General features: G+C 35.1%; 4 protein-coding genes across 4 annotated transcripts; 1 reads left to right on the top strand and 3 right to left on the bottom strand.

The window, feature by feature from the left end:
- The first annotated feature begins 1,667 nt into the window (after positions 1–1,667).
- Positions 1,668–3,379, top strand: LOC100500317 (uncharacterized). Its single transcript, NM_001249348.2, has 2 exons — positions 1,668–1,832; positions 2,714–3,379. Exons 1-2 carry the CDS (start codon positions 1,680–1,682, stop codon positions 3,203–3,205), a joined length of 645 nt encoding a protein of 214 aa, NP_001236277.1. The 5' UTR covers positions 1,668–1,679; the 3' UTR covers positions 3,206–3,379.
- Positions 3,380–4,215: 836 nt separating this feature from the next.
- On the bottom strand, positions 4,216–6,562 carry LOC100787187 (CRIB domain-containing protein RIC4). The gene is made up of 3 exons (XM_003552394.5): positions 6,196–6,562; positions 5,366–5,515; positions 4,216–4,619 (listed from the first exon to the last, which is right to left on the bottom strand). Exons 1-3 carry the CDS (start codon positions 6,326–6,328, stop codon positions 4,366–4,368), a joined length of 537 nt encoding a protein of 178 aa, XP_003552442.1. The 5' UTR covers positions 6,329–6,562; the 3' UTR covers positions 4,216–4,365.
- Positions 6,563–8,879: 2,317 nt separating this feature from the next.
- Positions 8,880–13,133, bottom strand: LOC102664309 (putative pentatricopeptide repeat-containing protein At3g23330). Its single transcript, XM_006602781.4, has one exon. The coding sequence runs from the start codon at positions 12,473–12,475 to the stop codon at positions 10,205–10,207; it is 2,271 nt and encodes a 756-aa protein (XP_006602844.1). The 5' UTR covers positions 12,476–13,133; the 3' UTR covers positions 8,880–10,204.
- A 157-nt stretch (positions 13,134–13,290) lies between these two features.
- LOC100786634 (putative pentatricopeptide repeat-containing protein At3g23330-like) lies at positions 13,291–21,196 on the bottom strand. The gene is given in 9 exon segments (NM_001289350.1): positions 13,291–13,744; positions 13,869–13,928; positions 14,009–14,092; positions 14,586–14,674; positions 19,533–19,605; positions 19,789–19,887; positions 20,358–20,471; positions 20,599–20,664; positions 20,754–21,196. Coding segments are annotated over 9 exon segments (870 nt in total). The 5' UTR covers positions 20,850–21,196; the 3' UTR covers positions 13,291–13,555.
- Between the last annotated feature and the right edge of the window lie 235 nt (positions 21,197–21,431).

The following is a 21,431-nucleotide window of genomic DNA, read 5'->3' as shown; positions in this document are numbered from 1 at the left end:
CTGATTTTTTTAGTTTATTTTTTAATTTAATAGTGATGCATATTTAAATACAAATTATCGTTAATATAACTTTTTAAATAATTTCATAAAAATTAATAAATTTACCATACGTACCTAACTCTTGTTTCTTACCTTTTTTTTTTATTATAGAAAATACTAATATTTTTATGATAGATAATCGTATTCAAGTTATTACGAATGATAAAAAAAATTTCTAAATATTTAACATAATTACATTCTTAAACCTTTTTTTAAAACTACATTCTCAAAACTTAAAACTTAAATTAACATGTTAATTAATCTACCTACTTACTTGATATTTTTAACATGAAGAGTTGGAGATGGATTAAAATCACTAAACCAATTTCTTTGTCTTTACGTATATTTTTATATAATTAATTAATTAAAAGTTATTATAAAAATATATTTAAAAATAATTATTATAAAATACTAATTTTACCATACATAATAATCATATAACAGTGTGGAAATATTATTTTACCGTTGACACATTTTATTTTATTTTATTGCTTTTAGATATAATGTAAAAGTAGAGCAAAAATAAGGATTTTTTTTCCTGCACCCCATAAAAATTTATCAGCACTCCTTTCGGAAAACCCAATTCAAAATGTAAGATTATATTCTAGATTGAAATTTTCAAAATATAAGGGCGTGTTGATAAATTTGGGAAATTGCTTCGTGCACTTCAATACTTCTTTCTACACCTACTTCAAAATGTGAAATTATACTAACTCTTTGATTTTATATATAAGAAACAAAAAAAAACCATTTTTATCCTATTTATTAAAAAAATATAATTACTTTATTGTTAATTTTTTTATCCCCATTTAATTATGAGATCTATTAATGATATAGACTTATTTTTCCATAAAATAGATACATTTATTGAGTTATCTATAAAATAAGACATACTCATTGATTGAATTTTTAAAATACCACCTCTAAATCCATTTAATATTATGGATAATCTTAAAATAGAATTAAAATTTATAACAACTTAACCAATCAAATTAATTTTATTGGTCTGAAGAATTAGATAATTGTTTATTACATATAAGATCAAAATATAATATTTTGGATTAGTCTTTTTGGAATATGAAGAGTTGTACATTCCAAAAAGACTAATCCATCGAAAATATAAATCATACATCTCAAAAAGTTTAACCCAAAACTAAGAATACATAGGAACACCCCTTATTTCTAAACTAGTAAAGATGGATGGAAAGAAGAAAATCAAAGATACAAGTGATAATAATTTATATCCCTTAATCAAATGATGTAGTATTTGATTCTTGATTAATTTTTGACTATAGAATAAATCATGTTACAAGATAAATATGCATTTTGTGCATGATCATAGTTTCTAATGAAAATTAGTCAATATTTCTGACAACTTCCTATCAATATTACGGCTAGAAAAAAAAGTGGGCCTGCAAGATTGGCTTACCCACCCAAAAAGCCCATCACAAAGATATAAAAATATCAATTAAATTTGGAAAGGTTGGTTGTGTTATGGATAAGGGATAAGGATTTGATACGCAAATCAGCCAATGAGATAAGAGGGCCTTCAACAGCCACAACCTTGATCTTGCACTTAGCCAGTTCGGTCCCTCACTTAAGCCACTGTGTGGAACTAACAACAACACAAGGCCATCATCATGGCAGCTGCTTCTCCTATGGCAAGCCAACTCAAGTCCACCTTCACTAAAACTCTTGTAGCTCCCAAGGGCCTCTCTGCCTCTTCACCACTCCACCTCCTGCCTTCTAAGAGGCAATTTAGCTTCACTGTTAGGGCCATCCAATCAGAAAAGGTGCACTTCTTCCTTCAATTTGTGTTCTAATAATTAATAATTACTCTCTTTGTCTTTTTATTGCTACCCTCTTATGCTTAATTCTAATCAATGTCCTTTATGAGCTAGTATGGATGACCCTTTTCTTTTCTTCTTGGAATATACTAGTAATATTAGTATAGATTATGCCAATATGTTCATCTTTCACAATATAATTTTGATTATGGATATGTTATCAGGTTTCAGCCACTGCACTTCTATAATGATTTAGGAATCAAGGATAGAAATATATCACAGAACATCTTATAAAGGATAGGAATATAGTTTAATTTCATTATATTATCAGTGATTTAGGATAAATGTGTCAATTAATTTAGGAATATAGTTTAATTTTACATTGTCAATATATGTCAACATTGAAAGTAGAGGTGAAAAAATGAGTTACTTGGCTTGGTGGCCCCCGATGCGGGTTAAGAGTTTGATTTTTTTGAAATTTGTCAATTAATTTAGGAATGTAGTGAGGCAGACTATGAAAGTTCAGATTCAAATTCAAGCTTCTAAAATGAAGTCCAAGTTAAGTGAGAGTTTGATTTTTTTGAAATTTGGTGGTTTTTGGGAGCTAAGGTTATGATCAAATTGAGTTAAAATGACCCCTATTTAATAATTCCAGATTTAACATTCAAAGTCTTAGTCTTACATTTCATCAAGTTGGTCGACTAACTGAACCCTACCTATTTTCTATTTTGCTGCCTCTAATGTAATCAAAGCGTGTCTAAATTAAAATTTATATACAGAAATTCTTTTGTTTCGTTTAATTAAAAAAAAAAAATCCCAACATCAATATATTCAATAAGAAGCCATTAATGTTTTATTTTTGGGTTATTGCAATTTTATTATGGCAGCCAACCTATCAAGTGATTCAACCAATCAACGGTGATCCCTTCATTGGAAGCCTTGAAACCCCAGTTACATCCAGCCCCTTGATTGCATGGTACTTATCGAACCTCCCCGCATACAGGACCGCAGTGAGCCCACTACTAAGAGGGATCGAGGTGGGCCTGGCCCATGGCTACCTTCTGGTGGGCCCATTCGTGAAGGCCGGGCCTCTGAGGAACACCGAGATCGCCGGGCAAGCGGGCTCTCTCGCCGCTGGTGGGCTTGTGGTGATCCTCAGCCTTTGCCTCACAATCTATGGGATTTCATCTTTTAACGAAGGAGACCCATCCACTGCCCCGTCACTGACCTTGACGGGCCGCAAGAAGGAGCCCGATCAGCTCCAAACTGCTGATGGGTGGGCCAAGTTCACCGGAGGCTTCTTCTTCGGAGGCATTTCGGGTGTTATTTGGGCCTACTTCCTCCTCTACGTCTTGGACCTTCCATACTACATCAAGTGAAGAAAGTGCTTATTATCTTTGTTTACTTTTTGTTGTTATTCATTCTCTATGAATGGACAATGGGTGGAAATGGATCCTTATTTGTGCAATAGAGATGGATGTAAATGATGTATTGTATGACTCTCAACATGTTACAATGTTAAATTCTCTCTCTCCTGTTCTGGCCTTCTTTTAATAGATCAATTTGCCAATTACATCTTGATGAGTAGCAGCATGAATGGATTTACCAAATAGCACACAACTTCTTTAAGTGCATGTTTGGTTCAGCGTTAGAACCAAAAAACGTGGAAACCTCAAGTTACATAGAGTAGCTTTTATATTGATTTGAGACTTTAATGTGGATTTTGCCGGAATTTATGTCAAACCACGCTGTAAGTAGAGCATATCATGTTAACATTGGCACAAATGGTTCAACCGTTCAAGGGTCTCCCACGATGTTCAAATCTCAATTTTGCATATCCTACTTAGAAAATCTAGCTACGACTATCTATACACAAAATTAAATAAAAAGTAAAAGTATATCACCTTGAGTTGGCCACCAAGTGCATGGAGCATAAGGTAGGTTTAGTTTAATAAGTGATGTTGAATTCGAATCATAAGGTGTTTGAATTAGCTTATTCGAATGAACTTACATTAGTTCGTGGGCAGTTACAGTTTAGTGGTTGATATATCAAGAACAATGTTGTTTATTCTTTGGGATTGAGAAAAGTTTGTTTTATATCACTTATTACACTCTTTCTCTCAATCTGTGTGAAATGATTTCATAAAAAAAGGTAAAAACAAAAGTATAACAACAATTTTTTGGTACATAAAAGTATAACAACATGATGTGAAATAGATTAAATAATCGTTGTGATCCTACCTTAATCTCTCCGTCGGGCATAGTGATGAAATATCCTATCTTCGTTAGTTGAAAAAAATACGGCTAAAGAGATTGACAGAAAGTATATATATATATATATATATATATATACACTAGGATTGTTTACAAACTGATAGAGATGCTTATCTTGGTTTAATTAATTATACATTCACATAGAATCTGAAACATAACTAAAAACACTGTAAATTCAACTCACCTTAATATATATTTATATCTGCTCAACAACACATCAAATCACATTTCTAGTTTCAAATATGTATAAAAACAAAACGTGGTATTAATTAGGAGAAGGCTTAACGGGAGACGATGCTTCATCATGTTTTGCCTCCAAATTAGGGAGGTCCAGGTGCTTTAAAGATTGAGAGGATGATAGAGAGAGGAGCTCAGGAGGAATAAGGGCATCCCATCCCTTCATGGGGTCAGCAGCAGAAGTTGCAATGCCATCCCAACCAATGTGTGTCACATGCTGCACATCTGTTGGGCACCCTATTTCCATGTCTATTTCCACTTCTTCAAACTCATCTTTTTCCACTGCAAAACACAAATAAATTAAAATTTTAATTAAGATTTAATAGTCTGTATATGCATATGTAAAAAAAAGTTTATACGATCTAATCGAAAATTAAAAATTGATATGTATGATAAGTTTGTTGATTTTTACAATATAATAACATAAAAATGATATCCCACTAAATTGATTACTTGAATAGATCACCTAATAATATCATTTAACATAGTTAAAAACTAAAGTTTTAAAAATATTATTAAGTCTGAATTTTTCTTTGAGATTTTTTTTATCATTTTTTTCTTCTTTTCCTTTTCTCCTTTTTATAGTACTAAATTTGCAATGTATTCTTTTAGTTGGTGCCTCTTATAATCTTCTTTATTGACTTTTAACTCTTCAATTAATTAAAATGTATTAATAAATTAATAGCGTAAAGGCTTTTTTGGAAAACGAGGGGATAAAACACTACAAGTTTTGATATCAAACTTTATCTTAAAATCTTAATACATTAGATTGGTGAATTTTTCTTACTTATACATTTGCGTAGCTTTCACATTCTTAACCAACAAGCTAGGTTTTTTTTTATATATATATATTGTCATATCTAATAATAAATTATCATATTAACTTTTGTAGTAATTATTTTAAAAAAATATCTAAGATAGTTTCTAAAGATTGTGAGACTGACAATGTATAAAAATTAATCTCATAAATTAAATCCTCAGATAAATCAAGGGATTATAAAATGAAACCATCATGTTAAATTTCTCACCAAACAATTGAGAAAAATTCTTGAAACCCTTGACCAGTCTATTGAAGCCGTAGGATAGGTTAGACTTTGGAACAACGTCTAGCAGCCTCAACGAGTTCTTCATGCTTTCACCAGACAAAATCTCTGAATCCTCGACGCTTTTAGACCGTTCTACATTTGTTTCATATCATATAGTTATAGAAACGAGATCGGTTGGAAATCAAGCAATTCAAATATTTCATAATTAAAGGCACGTGCCACATAAAAAAAGTCATGATCAATCACTTCATTTCAATAAATTTTTATATAAAATACAACTTAACAAATTTAAACATTAATGCATGTGATGTACTGTATATATATTAATGATTATGTATGATAATTTTTAAATATATTAAGCATTTATAGGTATGTACGTAATATTAGTATTAATATATTATAAAGGACATCTATTTATCTATTTATATTTTAATTAATTGAAAAATATATAATATATACTAAAAAAACAGTTAATCCAACATCATTGGACTAATAAAATTCATCCTATATGTTTTAGCTTTACACACACGCATATACCTATCTTGATAATTCATTCATGTACAATTGTATAGCTAACATATAGGTATCTTGATAATTCACGTATACTTGTATAGCTAGCATTAACTTCTTTTTTAACCTTTTTTCATGTTTTTATCAAACTGGCACGTCTCATATAAATGGAAAAGAGAACATGTATTAATTTGCAAATGTTTTGCTTCTATTTTATCCAAAAATAAAGTTGTAGAAGAATAATGAAATAGAAAAAGAAAAGAAAAATATGTCAAATTAATTAAAAGAGAGAGGGGAGAGACTTATTGTAGGAGGTGATGCATTGGTGTCTGGTTTTGATCTTCTTGGATGTGGAACACCAACAGCAACACTGGCCTCAGAGATGCAACCAGCAGAGAAAGGAAGAATGACAAGCCTGTCCATTCTTTGTCTCATTCTAAATTTCTTAGGGGATAAGATCAATATATTGGAATTGGAGCTTGAGCTAGCAATCAAGAATATGCAACCTTTGAGTCTAGATTTGACAAGTACAATATATAGCTAGAGCCTAGGCCTAGCTACCTAAGTTTGTTGTTATAATATAATAATAATAATGAAGCACAACACAAAGGCACACTCTCTCCCTTTCCCTTAAATTCAATTTGTTGTGGAGCACGTTATTATTATTACGTATAGAAAGTCAAGCTACATCTTATTAATTAATAAATCCGTTTGGTGAGTGAAAGGGACATACACACTCATACGCAAGATTGTGACATTTATGTATATATGCTTAGACTTGTTTTAACACAGTAATAATATATTGCAATGCAATGTATAGTATTTAATTGGTTTGTAGTATACATTCTTTTTTTTTCCTTATAAAATAAAGTGCCTTATGCCCTTATCCATGTTCTTTTTGTTTACTTGTTTTGGACTCGAACTAGAAGTAGTGCATATCAAGCAAACCTCCCAATGAATCTCCAACTCCTGGCAATGGAGACCAAATTTGATATTTCTTGAATACAAAGAAGAAAGGCATCATTGTTTGTAAGAATTGAAAGTCGATTTGTTGAAGGCAGGTTGAGTTGTCTGTCTTCCGGTTCATTTCTTACTAAATTTGATGTGAGTTAATTAACGGAAGCTTAGCAAGTTAATAAAGCTTTAATCAACTCTTACTCAGGGATGAAATTATGTGATAATTACCTAACCTACGTTAACTTAGTTGTTTTTATTATTATTTTAAGCTTATTTAGTAAAAATGTTAAAAAAAACTTATAAACCTAACAAACTGACTTATGTAAGTAAATATAAATAATATACTTAACAATAATATTTCTATTTTTATTATAAGTTTTAAAATTATATACTTTGGTTTATTTAAAAAAATTAGGCCCATCAACTTACATTAAAGGCTCGGTATGTAGGGGGGAAAATGACTTACTACAAAGCAAGTTTTTAAACAAACATTCAAAAATGTCACATATACAAGCCTTCAGAAAAGGTCTAAGTAAAATAAATAGATAAAACTTAGACCTTAGATTTTAGAAATGAATGACCTATTAAAGATAAAGTCCAACTTCACTTGTCTAATTTGTTTTACCCTTACTCTTACTCTTTTTATTTTTAGTGAAAACTACGGAGTGTAATTTTCTTCAATAAAAATCTGACACATTTATCGCATTTATTGATTTGGGACAACATGAATCACTTAAAGAATGAATATAGAACTTACATTGTACCACATTAATGAATCTGAACGAGAAAACTACAGGTCTAACAAATTCACATTCATGAGAGTATTGTACTTAAATATATATATAAAAAAAAATCTTGTATGTGGGACTTATATATAAGATAAAAATGATTTTGTAAGTAGTTGGACTTGAATATAAATAAATTTAACTAATTTTTTTATATTTAATGTTATTATTTTTAAAATATTTTTTATTTAATTCTAATTCTATTTATAATGACTCGTTTTTATTTATGATAGCAAATTTCAAAAAATAAAACATTTTAGAAATAACTTAATTTTTTTACATGAGATTAAAAAAAATTAAACTAATTTTCTTATGAAATTAATTATTTTTACATATGAGTACATGGAGGATTATATACTTATAGTTCACAAATACCAAACTGTCCCTATAAAGTAATTTAAGCACTCAAAGCAATGGTTATCTTATCTATATCTCAACCAATAATATTGTTCATTTAGTCTATGATTGGTGCAAAGCGGTAAAGAACAAATAATGCGTCCATATAACTGAAAATTTAACTTGTCCTATAGGAGACAAAAAAACATCAAGTGGTTCTTAAGCTGTGTCTCACCTATAACCACCACAACAATTTAATAAATAATACACGATCAAGTCCTTTTCTACATTGCCTTTTTCCCGTAAGTTGTAATGTTGATTAGTAGAGAAGTTAAAACATGCACAACCACGCATTGATAAATGATAACTACTCATATCATTAATTTCTTTGCCATCCAAATTGTTTAATAAATTTCTCTAGGAACACTTTTAGAGAACAAAATAAGAAAATAAAATAAAATAAAATTTTCCATAAGTTAAAGTTAAGTTTCCATTAGCTAATCATTAATTAATTTGTAGATCTTCTCTCATCTTTTAGAGAAGTTATATATGTTTTTTCTGTTTGAGATTATTAATCACAACATTAACCATTGCATTTTTTATTTGCTTCAATTCAATGTCCCGAATTTAACTACTTTTTTTTTTCTGTCAGTTCTGCATGAAATTGCCATTTTTGTGGAATGGAACAACGATCTTAAAAAATTTCTGTTGTTAAGAACTAGATTGTGCATATTACTAAACATGAGAAATTGTTAGGCCACTGAGCATTAGAGATATTCCAATTTAGAAGTATTAGCAATCCAACCAAGAAAAAACTGCATTGTGCTTTTGCATGACTATAGCAAACATGAGAATAGTGCAAGGAATAACTAAAGTGGTATTGGCTTTAGATAGAAGCTACAAAACCATAATCTAGATAACTAAGAAATTGTGCCAGAGCTTCCTTGATGTACACGACCTTGAGTATCAAGATTCAAAGTTAGTTGAGTCCTCTGTCAGAATATAAAAAAACATAGGACCCGAAAGGCAAGTCTAAAAGGCTTTACCTTTCAATGAAGTTGGTAATGAGGGTTGCTTAACATGCTGGATTGAACAACGCAGACATAAAGGTCTTAGATTCGGTCCCTGCTCTTGGATTTTCATTAATAGGTCATCTATAAGTATCACTGCAAGTTCTTGCTTAGATTTGTACCATGCACCCTCCCCTCGATGCTAAACTTTGTGTTCCCCCAAAGAAACTTCTAATTAAATTCCTCGACCAAAAGTTGATTATTGAGCTGGACAGACGTGGAAAATACAAGAGCATCATATTCATCTGTAGTACTAGTAAATCAAACACAGAAAACATTCCAATACCAATGATTTATCTTTTTTAGTTTGCGACATATAAAGCCAAGTAATTGGGTCTTAGGAAGTTCCACAATTTTTTCTCACAGATGACCAGAACCAGAACCATCAGAAGCTCTTTCAACATATTTTTACTTTTACTCTTTTCACTTGCATTTGCATTTATTTTTTCATGCTTAATTAATCATGTTTTTAAGCAACTTAGTACAGGGAATTAAACACTTTTTTTTAACTTCCAGTATAAATTTCCCTCTATTTGCCTAAACATTCTCCACTATTCCATTTTTATTATTTTTCATTTTTCTTATTTATTTTTATTTTTTAAATTTTAGGTAGACTAAACTGGATGACTTTTTTTTTAGTTCACCAACACTAAAGAAGGTATTAGGAACTCCAACTGGCCAGTCCCGGCTTGCCTCGGCCCGGGTGATCGAGGCCATTTTGAGTGCTAAATCTCAAAAATCATTTCTTTTTATCACAATAAAATGTTGTATATAAAGCATTACCCATTCCATGTTTTGAGCTAAACTTAGTTGATTGAGTGTCAGAATACAACTTTAGTCTGATCTGATGCTCTACTTCATCAATGCCTTGTATTGGCATATAGAAGATGATACATCATAGATGATATCAAGATTGAAATGATTGGTCAGTCTAACATCTGATAACAAATTCATTATACAAATTGGATCTTATGATAAAAATAAAAAATGTAGAAAATATGAACCATACATTTAATGTATCCCGGAACCAACAAGTTAGAAGATTCCCTGCTATCTTTTTACTCCACTGCACCAAGTTTCACATGTAGAAACTATGTTCTGATGAGTGATTTCAGGACTTCAAGACTATATTGTAGACTCAGTAATTGTATATTTTACCTTTGTCACCAATAATCTCCACAAGAGCAACTACCATGCTTAAAATGATGGAACCTATGAATATCTCTTACAATTATTTCACGATCTAGAAGCTGAGAAGCATACTTAATGAAGTTATGGCAATCTGTACAAATGCGGAGGTTCTTTATAATTCGAATTGGGGTCCTATTGGCAGTGTTAATGATGCCAAAGACAACTGCAAGTTTTTCACTGTGATGACTAATAAGTACTTCCCCTTGTTCTTCTTCTACATCCTGCATGACAAGTTTCACATCAAAGGAATATCCAATTTCCTTTAACCTTCCAATTAAAATGTCCAGATATGAATATATCTCATCGTCTTGAGGATGAGACCTATCTCCCATGACGAAAGTATGGATTTGATCCTTTAGTTGAATCCAAGATTGCCCAGGCTGCTTCTTCACCCCTCTTTGATGCATTAAACTCCTTACCCTGGCAGCCTCATCCCATCTATGGTTAGAAGCACACATATTTGATAGCAAAACGTATGCTCCTGGATCAGATGGTGCAACTTGAAGTAGCATTTCAGAAACCCACTTTCCCATTTCAACATTTTTATGAAGTCGACAAGATGATAAAAATGATTTCCACACAGAAGTCAAGTGAGAGATACCATTTTTGAAAATGAAGTTTTTTGTCTTAGTTAAGTGACCCGCTCGACCATAAAGATCAACCATAGAAGTACAGTGTTCAACTCCGGGGTTGATGCAATAAGCATCTTTCATCATCCTAAAATATCTACAGCCTTCTTCAATCAGCCCTGCATGGCTGCATGCATTTAAAACCCCTAGAAAAGTAACCTCATTTGGTATAATACCCTGATTCAACATTTCTTCAAAAAGACCAATCGCATGCATTCCTTGACCATGTAGCGCATAGCCAGATATCATTGAAGTCCACATGACAATGTTGGGTTCATTGCTTTGTCTGAAAACCATCCATGCATCATCCAGGCTACCAGATTTAGAATACATATCAATTAAGGAAGAACCAACATAAGCATCTATTCTATGCCCAATTTTCTGAACGTAAGCATGAACATGCCTTCCAAATTCCAAAATTCCAGCATTAGCACAAGCAGAAATAATGGTTGTAACAGTTCGAATATCCACTACAACCAGTTCACGAACCATTAACCTGAAAGTTTTCAAACCATCTTCATACTTCCCATTCCAAACATAGCCAGAAACCATTGAACCCCATGAAACAATTCCTGCCTTTGGTTCCTTATAAGAAACTCGAGCATTCCCTTTTCTCAGGACATCCAGAGGAACATCTCTGAGAATTATAGACGCCTTATCCATTCTCCCACACTTACAATACATTTCTACAAGTGAACTCCTTATAAAGCCATCACTATCAAAGCCAAATTTTAAGACCATCCCATGAAGTTGTCTCCCAAGCTCCACATGTGATAAAGAGGAAGCCAAGATAAGAGCTATGGAGAAAGTGACTGCAGAGAACTCAGTCCCACATTCCACCATACAATAGAGTTGTTCTAATGCATGTCTTTCATAACCACATTGCAGCAATCCATCTACGATCGTATTCCAACTTACGACATCTTTGTAAGGCAATCTCCTGAACATGTCAAGAGACTTCTCCACATCTCCTGCACGCAGATACGCACCGATCATGATATTCCACGACACAACATCCCCCTCATTCATCAACTCAAACAACCTTTCTGCGTACTCAAAAACCTTGCATTTCAAGTAAAGATCAAGAATAGAGTTCCCCAGCACAACATCTACATCAATCCCATTTCTGAGCATCCACGCGTGGACTCCCTTGCCCAATTGAAGATTGTTGTCAAGTGAACAACACTTTAAGACACTGGACAAGGTATATTGATTTGGACAAGCACCCTTTGCCTGCATTTCTCTGAAAAGGTTAAAGACCATTTCTGAAGAGCCCGCTCGGGCAAAACCCGATATAAGGATGGTCCATGTCTGAGTGTTTCTCTGGGGAATTTCATCAAACAGCTTCTGGGCATGGGCCATGTTGTTGGATTTGGCATACAGAGTCAAAAGATGGTTAGCCGGGTTCAAAGTTTGAAGAGAGCCATTCTTGACGTAGAGGGCATGAAGGGTACCCAGTGGTGGTGGGCTATTGGATAAGGTGAAGTGATATAAGGAGCATGATTGGAGCCAACGAAGGTGAAATGGGGTGGTAGTAGAACTGCGATAATTGGTCGCGGAAACTAGGAAGACATGGTTGGCGTATATCCGAGAACATGATGACCCAAGACCCATATAGTGTTGGCCCCCAACGTAAGGCCCTTACTAAAGCTCATTCATTGAAACAACAACTTTTAGCTTCATATTCGGTTTAAAGTGGGTCCTAATAGAGTTTGCTCCTTGATGACAATTTTGGTACGGTTGAATTATTCAACTTTTCACATTCTAACCGCGAGCGATTCTTTTTTTTTTTTTTTAACGGATTACCAAATACACACGCAGTGTCTACTGTCAAGAGTTTTATACTTCAATATTTGGCTTTTATAGGGCGCAACAAGTCAAGGCTGGAATATAGTTCGTGGAGGAAATGGTTGACTTGGGGCACCCTCCAATTGAGGCTACTATATCGTGGTTCAGGTAAGGATTATGAAAGCAAGGAAAGATTGATAGCGTTAATGATATACCTGATTTGTTTGTTTATAATGCATTAATAAAATCTTTGTGCAAAAAATAAGTTACGAATCCTAGTTATATATACATTCTCTTCGCATATGAAAATGCATAAGCCAAAAGTCTAATGTATTTTTACTTATTACCAAGCTGTGTTTTCATTATTTGCGGTTTGCACTTGCATAGCAAAACCCAGTCTCAAAAAGTAGAAATAGCAACAAACAATAAACTTCCAGGAAAGGACATTGAGAGCACAAAACAAGTCACGAACAGCCGGCCATTCCGAACCACTAGTGGGTTATCCATCATTCTTCCTTCTAATAGTAAAAAGCTAAAAGCTGATCGCCCCACAAAACATTATCCTTACAATTAGGTGTCCATAAATAATTCAATCTCAAGATCAAAGTTAACCAACGCACAAATGGGAAAATTGTTAACCATGAAAAGAAGATGATACTTTTACCTTCCAAAAATAATGATAAATAACAATGTCTGTCTACGTGCTAGTGTGGAGGAGACGAAAACTTAACATATTTTACAAAAAAAGAATGGGATTCAAAATCTCATGTTCCAGTTAGTATCGAGCTTTCCTAGGGAACAAGTACAACACAAATCTACAATAAAGACAATTATGTAGGGGGGGAAAAAAACAGGACAGAGAGGCCACAAGCCATTACGAATCAGATTACTCTGCACTTGTAATTATCATAGAGGCGGATAGAAGTATGAAGATATGGAAAAGCCGATGAAGAGCAAGCCACCAACAGTGGCTACTGAGCGTTGGGAAATCTTAGATGCCAGCATGCTTCCTCCCACCACAGCCAGAGAGGTACAGATGGTGTGTCCTATAGTGGCCCCAACTGCTACTCCAATTGCATTTTTGTGGGTCGCCAGCTGCAGAAGGAAAATTAAAGGACATGAAAAATGTTGGGGGGGGGAATGCCACCGATAAACAAAATTAGACAAAATCAATCGCGAAAGCAGAAAATGTTGATCTACAGGGGATCAGTTTTCTTACTGCAATTGTCGCTATCTGGCTACGATCACCCCACTCAGCAAGGAATGTTAAAATAAAAGACTGCATAAAAAAGAAAAGATAATATTACATGTAGTGCAAATGTGGTTATTTCAAATAAATGATGCAAAAGTTGTACTTGCCTCCAAAAATATTGGTGTACAGAATCTTGAAAAGAAGCGCCGAACTGAAGTTTTCCCTTGTCCACCATCCAGTTTTTCTTCAACCTAGTTAACAAGATTAATCAATTCTTAGCATGTACCAAATCTGAACCAGGTAAAAAAAGAATATATAAAAAAATTGAACCAATTAATGAGTATAGAATCCCTGCCAGCTGCAGCATGTTTAAATGAGCTACCTTCCCCATGGCAAGTGACCAGGAGGTGTAATGGGGAGGGAAACCAGGAAACTAAAATTGGAAAAATAAAGAAGCAAAGCAACTAGCATCTATGTGAAGGAAGACACTAGCTCTTGGCATATTTTAGCATGAGTGCTAGAAACACAATCTTAAACATACAGCTTCAACACACTCTAATTGTTTAAAATTTATTGAAAACTACAAAATCATTGGTTGAATTCAATAAATAAGGAGTGAGACCAATACAATTTTGTGATTTCCAACAAATTTCAATTAATTAATAGTGTCTTGCTTGCATTTCTTTTTTAACACTAGTCAAGGCCATCATCAGTATTTTCCTATAAAGAGTAAAAAAAACATACTTCTTCCATTTCTTTCTTCTGTGAGGATTTTGAATCTGATGATCTCCATGCAATGTACAGTAACCTTAACCCAAAGAAAGCATAAAGAACTGCAAGTGACAAAAAATGGATAGGATTAGCTTCATCATATTACACAAAAATTGAACTTATAGACTAGAGTAAAAACCATCAATAAACACAATAGAAATTTGGAAATAAGTAAATGCTGAGGCTGCAAATAGGTATGTGGATTGGTTCCCCAAAGTATACGCTAGGCAACGACACGGCCCATCAAAGGGCTGCCTCCTTAAGCCTGTAGTTGAAGAAAACTCTATGTTAACAGAAGACAAGGATGCTACTGGGTCAAAGGACCTTTGCTTTAAAGGCCCAAACAACAGTAATACGGGGGAGATGGAGAAGGTTATCAAAGTGGATGAAAATCCTCTTGAAGAATTTGAAGAGGCCAATCAACAATGGCTCCTAGTGAAATCCTTAGGCCTCTATCATGAATCAGATCAGAATGGTATTCACAGTTTCAAGACTATGGAGATTCGGGATAGGAAAGAGGCACTGCAGTTGGGAAACACGAATATTCACAGATGAATATCTTGTCTTATAACATAAGAGGGCTAGGTAGAGGTCTCAAGTGGGCTTCTATCAGAAATTTGGTAGGGAAGTTCCATGTTGATCTCCTGTGTCTTCAAGAAACCAAGAAGGAGTCTATGGACAAAGTCTCATGTCAATTCCTATGGGGTCAGAGTGATTTGGCTTGGGAATGGCAACCTGCCATAAATGCTGCTGGGGGATTATTATGCATTTGGGATGCTAACAAATTTCAGGTTGATTTTCGTTGCTCAGATAAAGACTACATTATGTTGGGTGGAGTTTGGTTGCCTCAAATGCAAAGAGTAGTTGTTATTAATCTCTATGCTCCTTGTGACACTGCTGGGAAAAGGCAATTATGGCAGAACCTCAGTATTAGGAAATCTCAGTCCCTTGATTCCTGCTGGTGTTTGGTTGGGGACTTCAATTGCATCAGATATCCTTCAGAAAGAAAGGGGATTAATAACAGCAATACAGACTCTCAAATTATAGAAGATTTTAATCTTTGGCTTGCTGATATGGAGGTAGAGGACATCCCTTGCTTGGGTAAACCTTTCACTTGGGTAAGGCCTAATGGGACTTGCAAAAGTAAGCTGGATAGGATTATGGTTTCGGATGGTTGGCTGGATTTATGGCCTGATAGCTCTCAATTCAACCTTGAGAGAAATTATTCTGATCATTGCCCTATTCTTCTTCAATCCAAAATTATTGACTGGGGTCCTAAGCCTTTTAAGGTCTTTGATGGCTGGTTAAAGATCAAGGAATTCCAGCAAGTGGTGAAAGAGTGCTGGTCTGATTTTCAGCCCTTGGGTTGGGGGGGGTTTTGCCTTAAAAACCAAGCTAAAGAATCTTAAACAGAGGCTGAAAAGGTGGAGTAACGAGAATTCGGCAGATATTAATTCTCATATAAAGCAGCTGCAGCATAGAATGAATGAGCTGGAGAATTCTTTGCCCTCTCAGCCCTCGGAGCATCAAATTAAACAGCTGAAGGATCTTCAATCACAGCTTTGGGAAAAGGCTAATCTCCTTGAGTCTATATTGAGACAGAAAGCTAGAAGTAGATGGGTTAAAGAGGGGGATTGTAACAGCTCCTATTTTCACAAATTAATAAATTTCAGTAGGCGGAGAAATGCGATCAGGGGTTTATTCATTGATGGTGTATGGGTCGAAGATCCTTTACTGGTTAAGGCAGAGGTTCTGCAGCATTTCCAAAACAGATTTCATGAACCCCAGCACCAAAGACCCAACCTGGATGGAGTTCACTTCAATGTCTTATCTGATTTCCAAAAAGATAGCATGGTAGAGCCTTTTAAAGAAGAGGAGATAACTTGTGCTGTGTGGAGCTGTGGCAATGATAAAAGCCCTGGGCCTGATGGGCTTAATTTTAGATTTATTAAGTACTTCTGGCAGGAGCTTAAACCTGATTTTATGAGATTCTTTGATGAATTTTTCGTTAATGCTTCCTTCCCCAAAGGCAGCAACTCCTCCTTTATTACCCTTATCCCTAAAGTGAAAGACCCTCAAGCTATCAATGATTTTAGACCTATATCCCTTATAGGCTGCACTTATAAAATCATTGCCAAAGTGTTGGCTAACAGGTTGAAAAAAGCCATGCCTCAGCTTATAGATGAAAGGCAGACAGCATTTATTCAGGGCAGACAATTGCTTCATGGTGTTCTGGTGGCTAATGAAGTGATTGAGGAGGCTAGAAGATCCAAGAAGCCTTGTATGGTGTTTAAGGTGGACTTTGAGAAGGCTTATGATTCTGTATCTTGGCAATTTCTCATTTATATGATGAAGAGAATGGGGTTTCATGAGAGATGGATTAGGTGGATAAGGGCCTGCTTGAATTCGGCCTCCATTTCTATTCTTGTCAATGGTAGCCCAACTTCAGAATTTAACCCTCAAAGAGGGCTGAGACAAGGTGACCCCTTGGCACCTTTCCTCTTTGATCTAGTGGCTGAGGGATTGACAGGACTGATGAGAGAAGCAATTTCTCAAAATAAATTCAGAAGTTTTTTGGTGGGGAAGAACAAAGTTCCTGTGAACGTTCTTCAATATGCTGACGGCACTGTGTTTTTTGGAGAAGCTTCCATGGAAAATGTCAGAGTAGTGAAGACCATTCTTAGAAGCTTTGAGATGGTTTCTGGGCTAAGGATCAACTTCGCTAAAAGCCAGTTCGGTGCTGTTGGCCAATCTGTGGTTTGGTGCAACTCTGCTGCTACTTATCTCAATTGTGATTTACTGCAACTTCCCTTTTGCTATCTAGGAATTCCAGTGGGTGCTAATCCTAGAAGGAGGGTGGTCTGGGATCCTGTCATAAGGAAGATTGAGGCTAAGCTGAGCAAATGGAATCAGAGATTTATTTCTTTGGCTGGTAGGATCACACTCATCAATGTTGTCCTAACAGCATTACCTCTTTTTTTCCTGTCTTTTTTCAGGGTCCCTTCAGCTATCATTCATAAGATTTCTGCCATTCAAAGGAAATTCCTTTGGGGGGGAAAGCAAGAAGGAAGGAAGATTGCTTGGATGTCTTGGAGACAGTGCTGCTCTCCTAAACATAAGGGTGGGTTGGGGATCCGAGATATTCAAAGTCTCAACCAGGCTCTTCTGTTCAAATGGAAGTGGATGATGTTTCACCAACCAGACCAACTTTGGACCAGAATTTTGATCTCTAAGTACAATGGCTGGAGAGGATTGGAGCATGGTCCTAGAAAACAGTACTTTTCTACTTGGTGGGCTGACTTAAGGGTCATCTCTCAGCATCAGAATGTGATCAATGCTGCTAACCAAATCAGGTGGAAGCTGGGGAGAGGTGACAAGTTCCTCTTTTGGGAAGATCCTTGGGGTGATGAAGGAGTTTCTCTCAAGGACCAATTCCCTGAATTGTTCAACATTTCTTCCCAAAGAGATTTTAGGGTAGCAGAGGTGGGATCTTGGACAGAGAATGGGTGGGTTTAGAACATGGTTTGGAGAAGACACTTGTTTGATAACGAGGTGCAGTTAGCTTCTAAATTCATTGATCACATCCACCAAATCAGGTTAAACAACAATCTCAATGACACCTGGGTTTGGAGAGCTGAATCCACTGGGATTATCTCAACTAAATCTGTCTATCAAGTTATTAAACCTGAACTTCATGACGAAGGTCAGCACCTGGGATTCAAGAATCTTTGGGAGATCAAGGCCCCTCCTAAAGCTCTATCCTTTGCTTGGAGGTTACTCTGGGATAGACTTCCCACGAAGGACAATCTGATCAAGAGGCAAATTCAGGTGGATAATGATTTATGTCCTTTCTGCCATAGTCAACCTGAAACTGCATCCCACTTATTTTTCACTTGTGGCAAAATTATGCCTATGTGGTGGGAATTCTTATCTTGGGTAAAGGAAGACAAGGTGTTTCACTGTAGGCCAATGGATAATTTTCTCCAGCACTATTCCTCAGCAGCATCAAAGGTCTCTAACACAAGAAGGATAATGTGGTGGATAGCAGCTACACTTTCAATCTGGAGGCTCAGGAATGATATCATTTTTCAGAATCAAGATTTTGATATTACTAGGCTGACAGATAACTCCTTGTTCCTATTATGGACCTGGCTGAGGGGGTGGGAAAGGAACTTCCAGATTCCTTATTATTGTTGGTCTTCAAATATGTCTACAGCTTTTAGTTAAAGCTTCTGTTATTAGGATTTTCATTCGTGTAGGGTGTTATATCTCCTGATCTTTCAGGATCCTATTTGTAATATGTAGTACCTCTGGTACTTTTATTCTATAATATAAATTATCTTGGCCTTCCAAAAAAAAAAAATGCTGAGGTATAAATGGCAATCCAAAAACAAATTGCTCACAATATGCTGAGTACAGTACATAATTATGACTTTTAAAACCACAAACAAAATTTAATTCACAAATGTTAATGACATTCACAGCTTCTGACTTTCTATTGCTAACAAGAATTCTCATAGACTTTATACAAGTTAAGATACAACCATTTGGAACAACCACAAATAAACAGCTAACGAAGCTAAATAAATAATACTTTTATAATAAACAGTAAACACAATTAAGAATTTGAGTGAACCCCAGAGGCTAGGCACAGATGGAATGAAATAGACACAAATACACAATCAACTAATACTGAAGCAAAGAATAGTATTTAGAATAAGACAGCATCAATGAAGCACATTGTCACATCCCTAAAACATCTGAACAGTGCTAATTACCATAGCTTCTATAACAGGTGTAGAGTGCAGACTCAACCCTCATAATTCAAAATAATTACTTTTTAACCTGCTTTTTTGCAAAATTCACAAATTATAATATGTAAATCTGCTCAGAAATAAGTATCAAACCCAGAAATTGTACCTGTAGCAGCACTATTCGTATGCTTCCTAGAAATCAAATTTGGCACAATCCTGCCAAGCCCTGTAGAAAGTACCTAATTGACACGTACAGTAACTTTAATCCTGATAACATTAATATGAAAAGTTAGAGCACCCAGAAATAGTGCTCTGTAGTTGCGCAAACCATTCCATCACAACAACACAAAAAGTACATCCAATAATGAGAAACAACAATGCAGAAATATTAAAACCAAAAATGCATCCCATGTTGCACTTACTGTCATTATAATCAGAGCACTGAGAGCACCAGACAAGACAATTGACTTAGGGTGACGCATAGCCATAAGAGCTGCTATTATAAACGTCTCATCCCCAATCTAGCATAAAAAAAATTCAGTTAAAAGCCGTAACCCAAACATGAAAGAGAGGTATCATATAAAACAACAAGCATACTTAATGACTTGACTGCTCCTATTTGTCACAATATAGTCAGCTTGGTTGGCATTAACTAAAGATTATTTAAGTTAGTTTGGCACGCTATCAATTAGTAATTACTTGGTTAAGTTCTCTAGCCTATATAAGTCGCACATTTGCTTTGTTATTTATATCACACACTTCACTCGTTCAATCAATTTCAATTTCAGCTCACTCTCACAATACTCATCTCTTAAATTTCTCTAGGTCTCGCCAACCTTCACGAATATATACAGCATGACAAAAATGAAAAGCATAAACAACTCTTGTTCTTGAGATCCAAAATGGATAATGCTAGATAACACACTAGCTATAAATAGATAGTTAAAAGCTAGCAATGAATGTGAACACATCGCAGCTTCGTTAAACTAACCTCACTGACAAGGATCATCGAAAAACTCGCGAAAAATGCGTCGAAGAGTCCAGGACCAGTGGAGTCCAAGCCAAGAGAAAGGATCGAATCATTCTCTATGTCATTCAATGCAATCTGTTCAGAGAAAGCACACAAACATGAAACATTCATTTCCAGTTTCAATGCATTCTATTCAATTCTCACTACAATCCAATCGAACCGAACGAAACGACAGACATAAAGAGAGGCAACGGATGCTTACTTTGGCGCGGCGACCGAGATCCACAGATCCGCCGGAATCTTCCTTCGCGTTCTGAACGAGAGAATCCTGCACATAGAAATCAAACACGTTATAACCGCGATGCATGCATGAACCGTGAAAAAAAATCGCGAAGAACGAAAGGATACGAAGTTGACCTGAGCGAAGGTCGGTGAGAGGCTGAAGAATAAGGAGAACAGAAGGAAAATGCGAAGAGCGAGAGGGATTCTTCGATTGTTGAAGCTCAGAGCCATTGTGAGGAAGAAGGAAGAGGTGGAGGGAAAATTGACGGAAAAAGTTAATTTTCTCGGGAAAGTGGAAAGGGGAATTTGAGTGGAAAGGTGAGGGAAAGAGAATAGAGATCTTCAGAGTTCGCGGGATCTGGTTTTCGGATCTGAAATATGTTATGAGGACGGGGTAAAGAAAGTTTGACGGAGAGAGATCCTGTGCAGATCTCCGAACATTGAATTCATTTCTTTTCGCATTTTATATGCGATTTCTGTTCTGGCTTTGCGGGCGTTTCTGCAAATAACGAGACAAGAGGCCACATAACGCGCTCTTTCCTCTTCTCTTCGTCTCTCGCTCAGGTCCTCAAAGGCAGAACCCCACTTCAAAAAGGGTCTCTACTTAATCGGTGAAATTAAAAATTAAAATAAAATATTTTGAAAGAATTGTTCAAAACATTAGAGTATTTGTTATCGTAATTTATTAGTTTTTTTTTTTGTTAGTAAGGGATACTAATTATGAGATTTCATGAAATTATTTTGTTTAGGTCAGAGATTACAAATGTTTCTTAATCAATTAAATCAAAAAATAATTTCATTTTCGGTGTCTGA

Source organism: Glycine max, chromosome 18 (assembly GCF_000004515.6).
Source record: "Glycine max cultivar Williams 82 chromosome 18, Glycine_max_v4.0, whole genome shotgun sequence".
Taxonomy (NCBI): domain Eukaryota; kingdom Viridiplantae; phylum Streptophyta; class Magnoliopsida; order Fabales; family Fabaceae; genus Glycine; species Glycine max.
The sequence above is the reverse complement of the archived record's forward strand: the minus strand, read 5'-3'. Positions and strand labels throughout refer to the sequence as shown.

What these genes read in the sequence shown, in the direction of transcription:
- LOC100500317 (NM_001249348.2), top strand. Translation starts at nt 1,680, where the DNA reads ATGGCAGCTGCTTCTCCTATGGCAAGCCAACTCAAGTCCACCTTCACT. An exon ending in GGGCCATCCAATCAGAAAAG is followed by an intron (nt 1,833 to 2,713) that starts GTGCACTTCTTC and finishes TTATTATGGCAG; the next exon opens with CCAACCTATCAAGTGATTCA.
- LOC100787187 (XM_003552394.5), bottom strand. Translation starts at nt 6,328, where the DNA reads ATGAGACAAAGAATGGACAGGCTTGTCATTCTTCCTTTCTCTGCTGGT. An exon ending in TGCATCACCTCCTACAATAA is followed by an intron (nt 5,516 to 6,195) that starts GTCTCTCCCCTC and finishes AAACAAATGTAG; the next exon opens with AACGGTCTAAAAGCGTCGAG. An exon ending in GAATTTTTCTCAATTGTTTG is followed by an intron (nt 4,620 to 5,365) that starts GTGAGAAATTTA and finishes TGTGTTTTGCAG; the next exon opens with TGGAAAAAGATGAGTTTGAA.
- LOC102664309 (XM_006602781.4), bottom strand. Translation starts at nt 12,475, where the DNA reads ATGGGTCTTGGGTCATCATGTTCTCGGATATACGCCAACCATGTCTTC.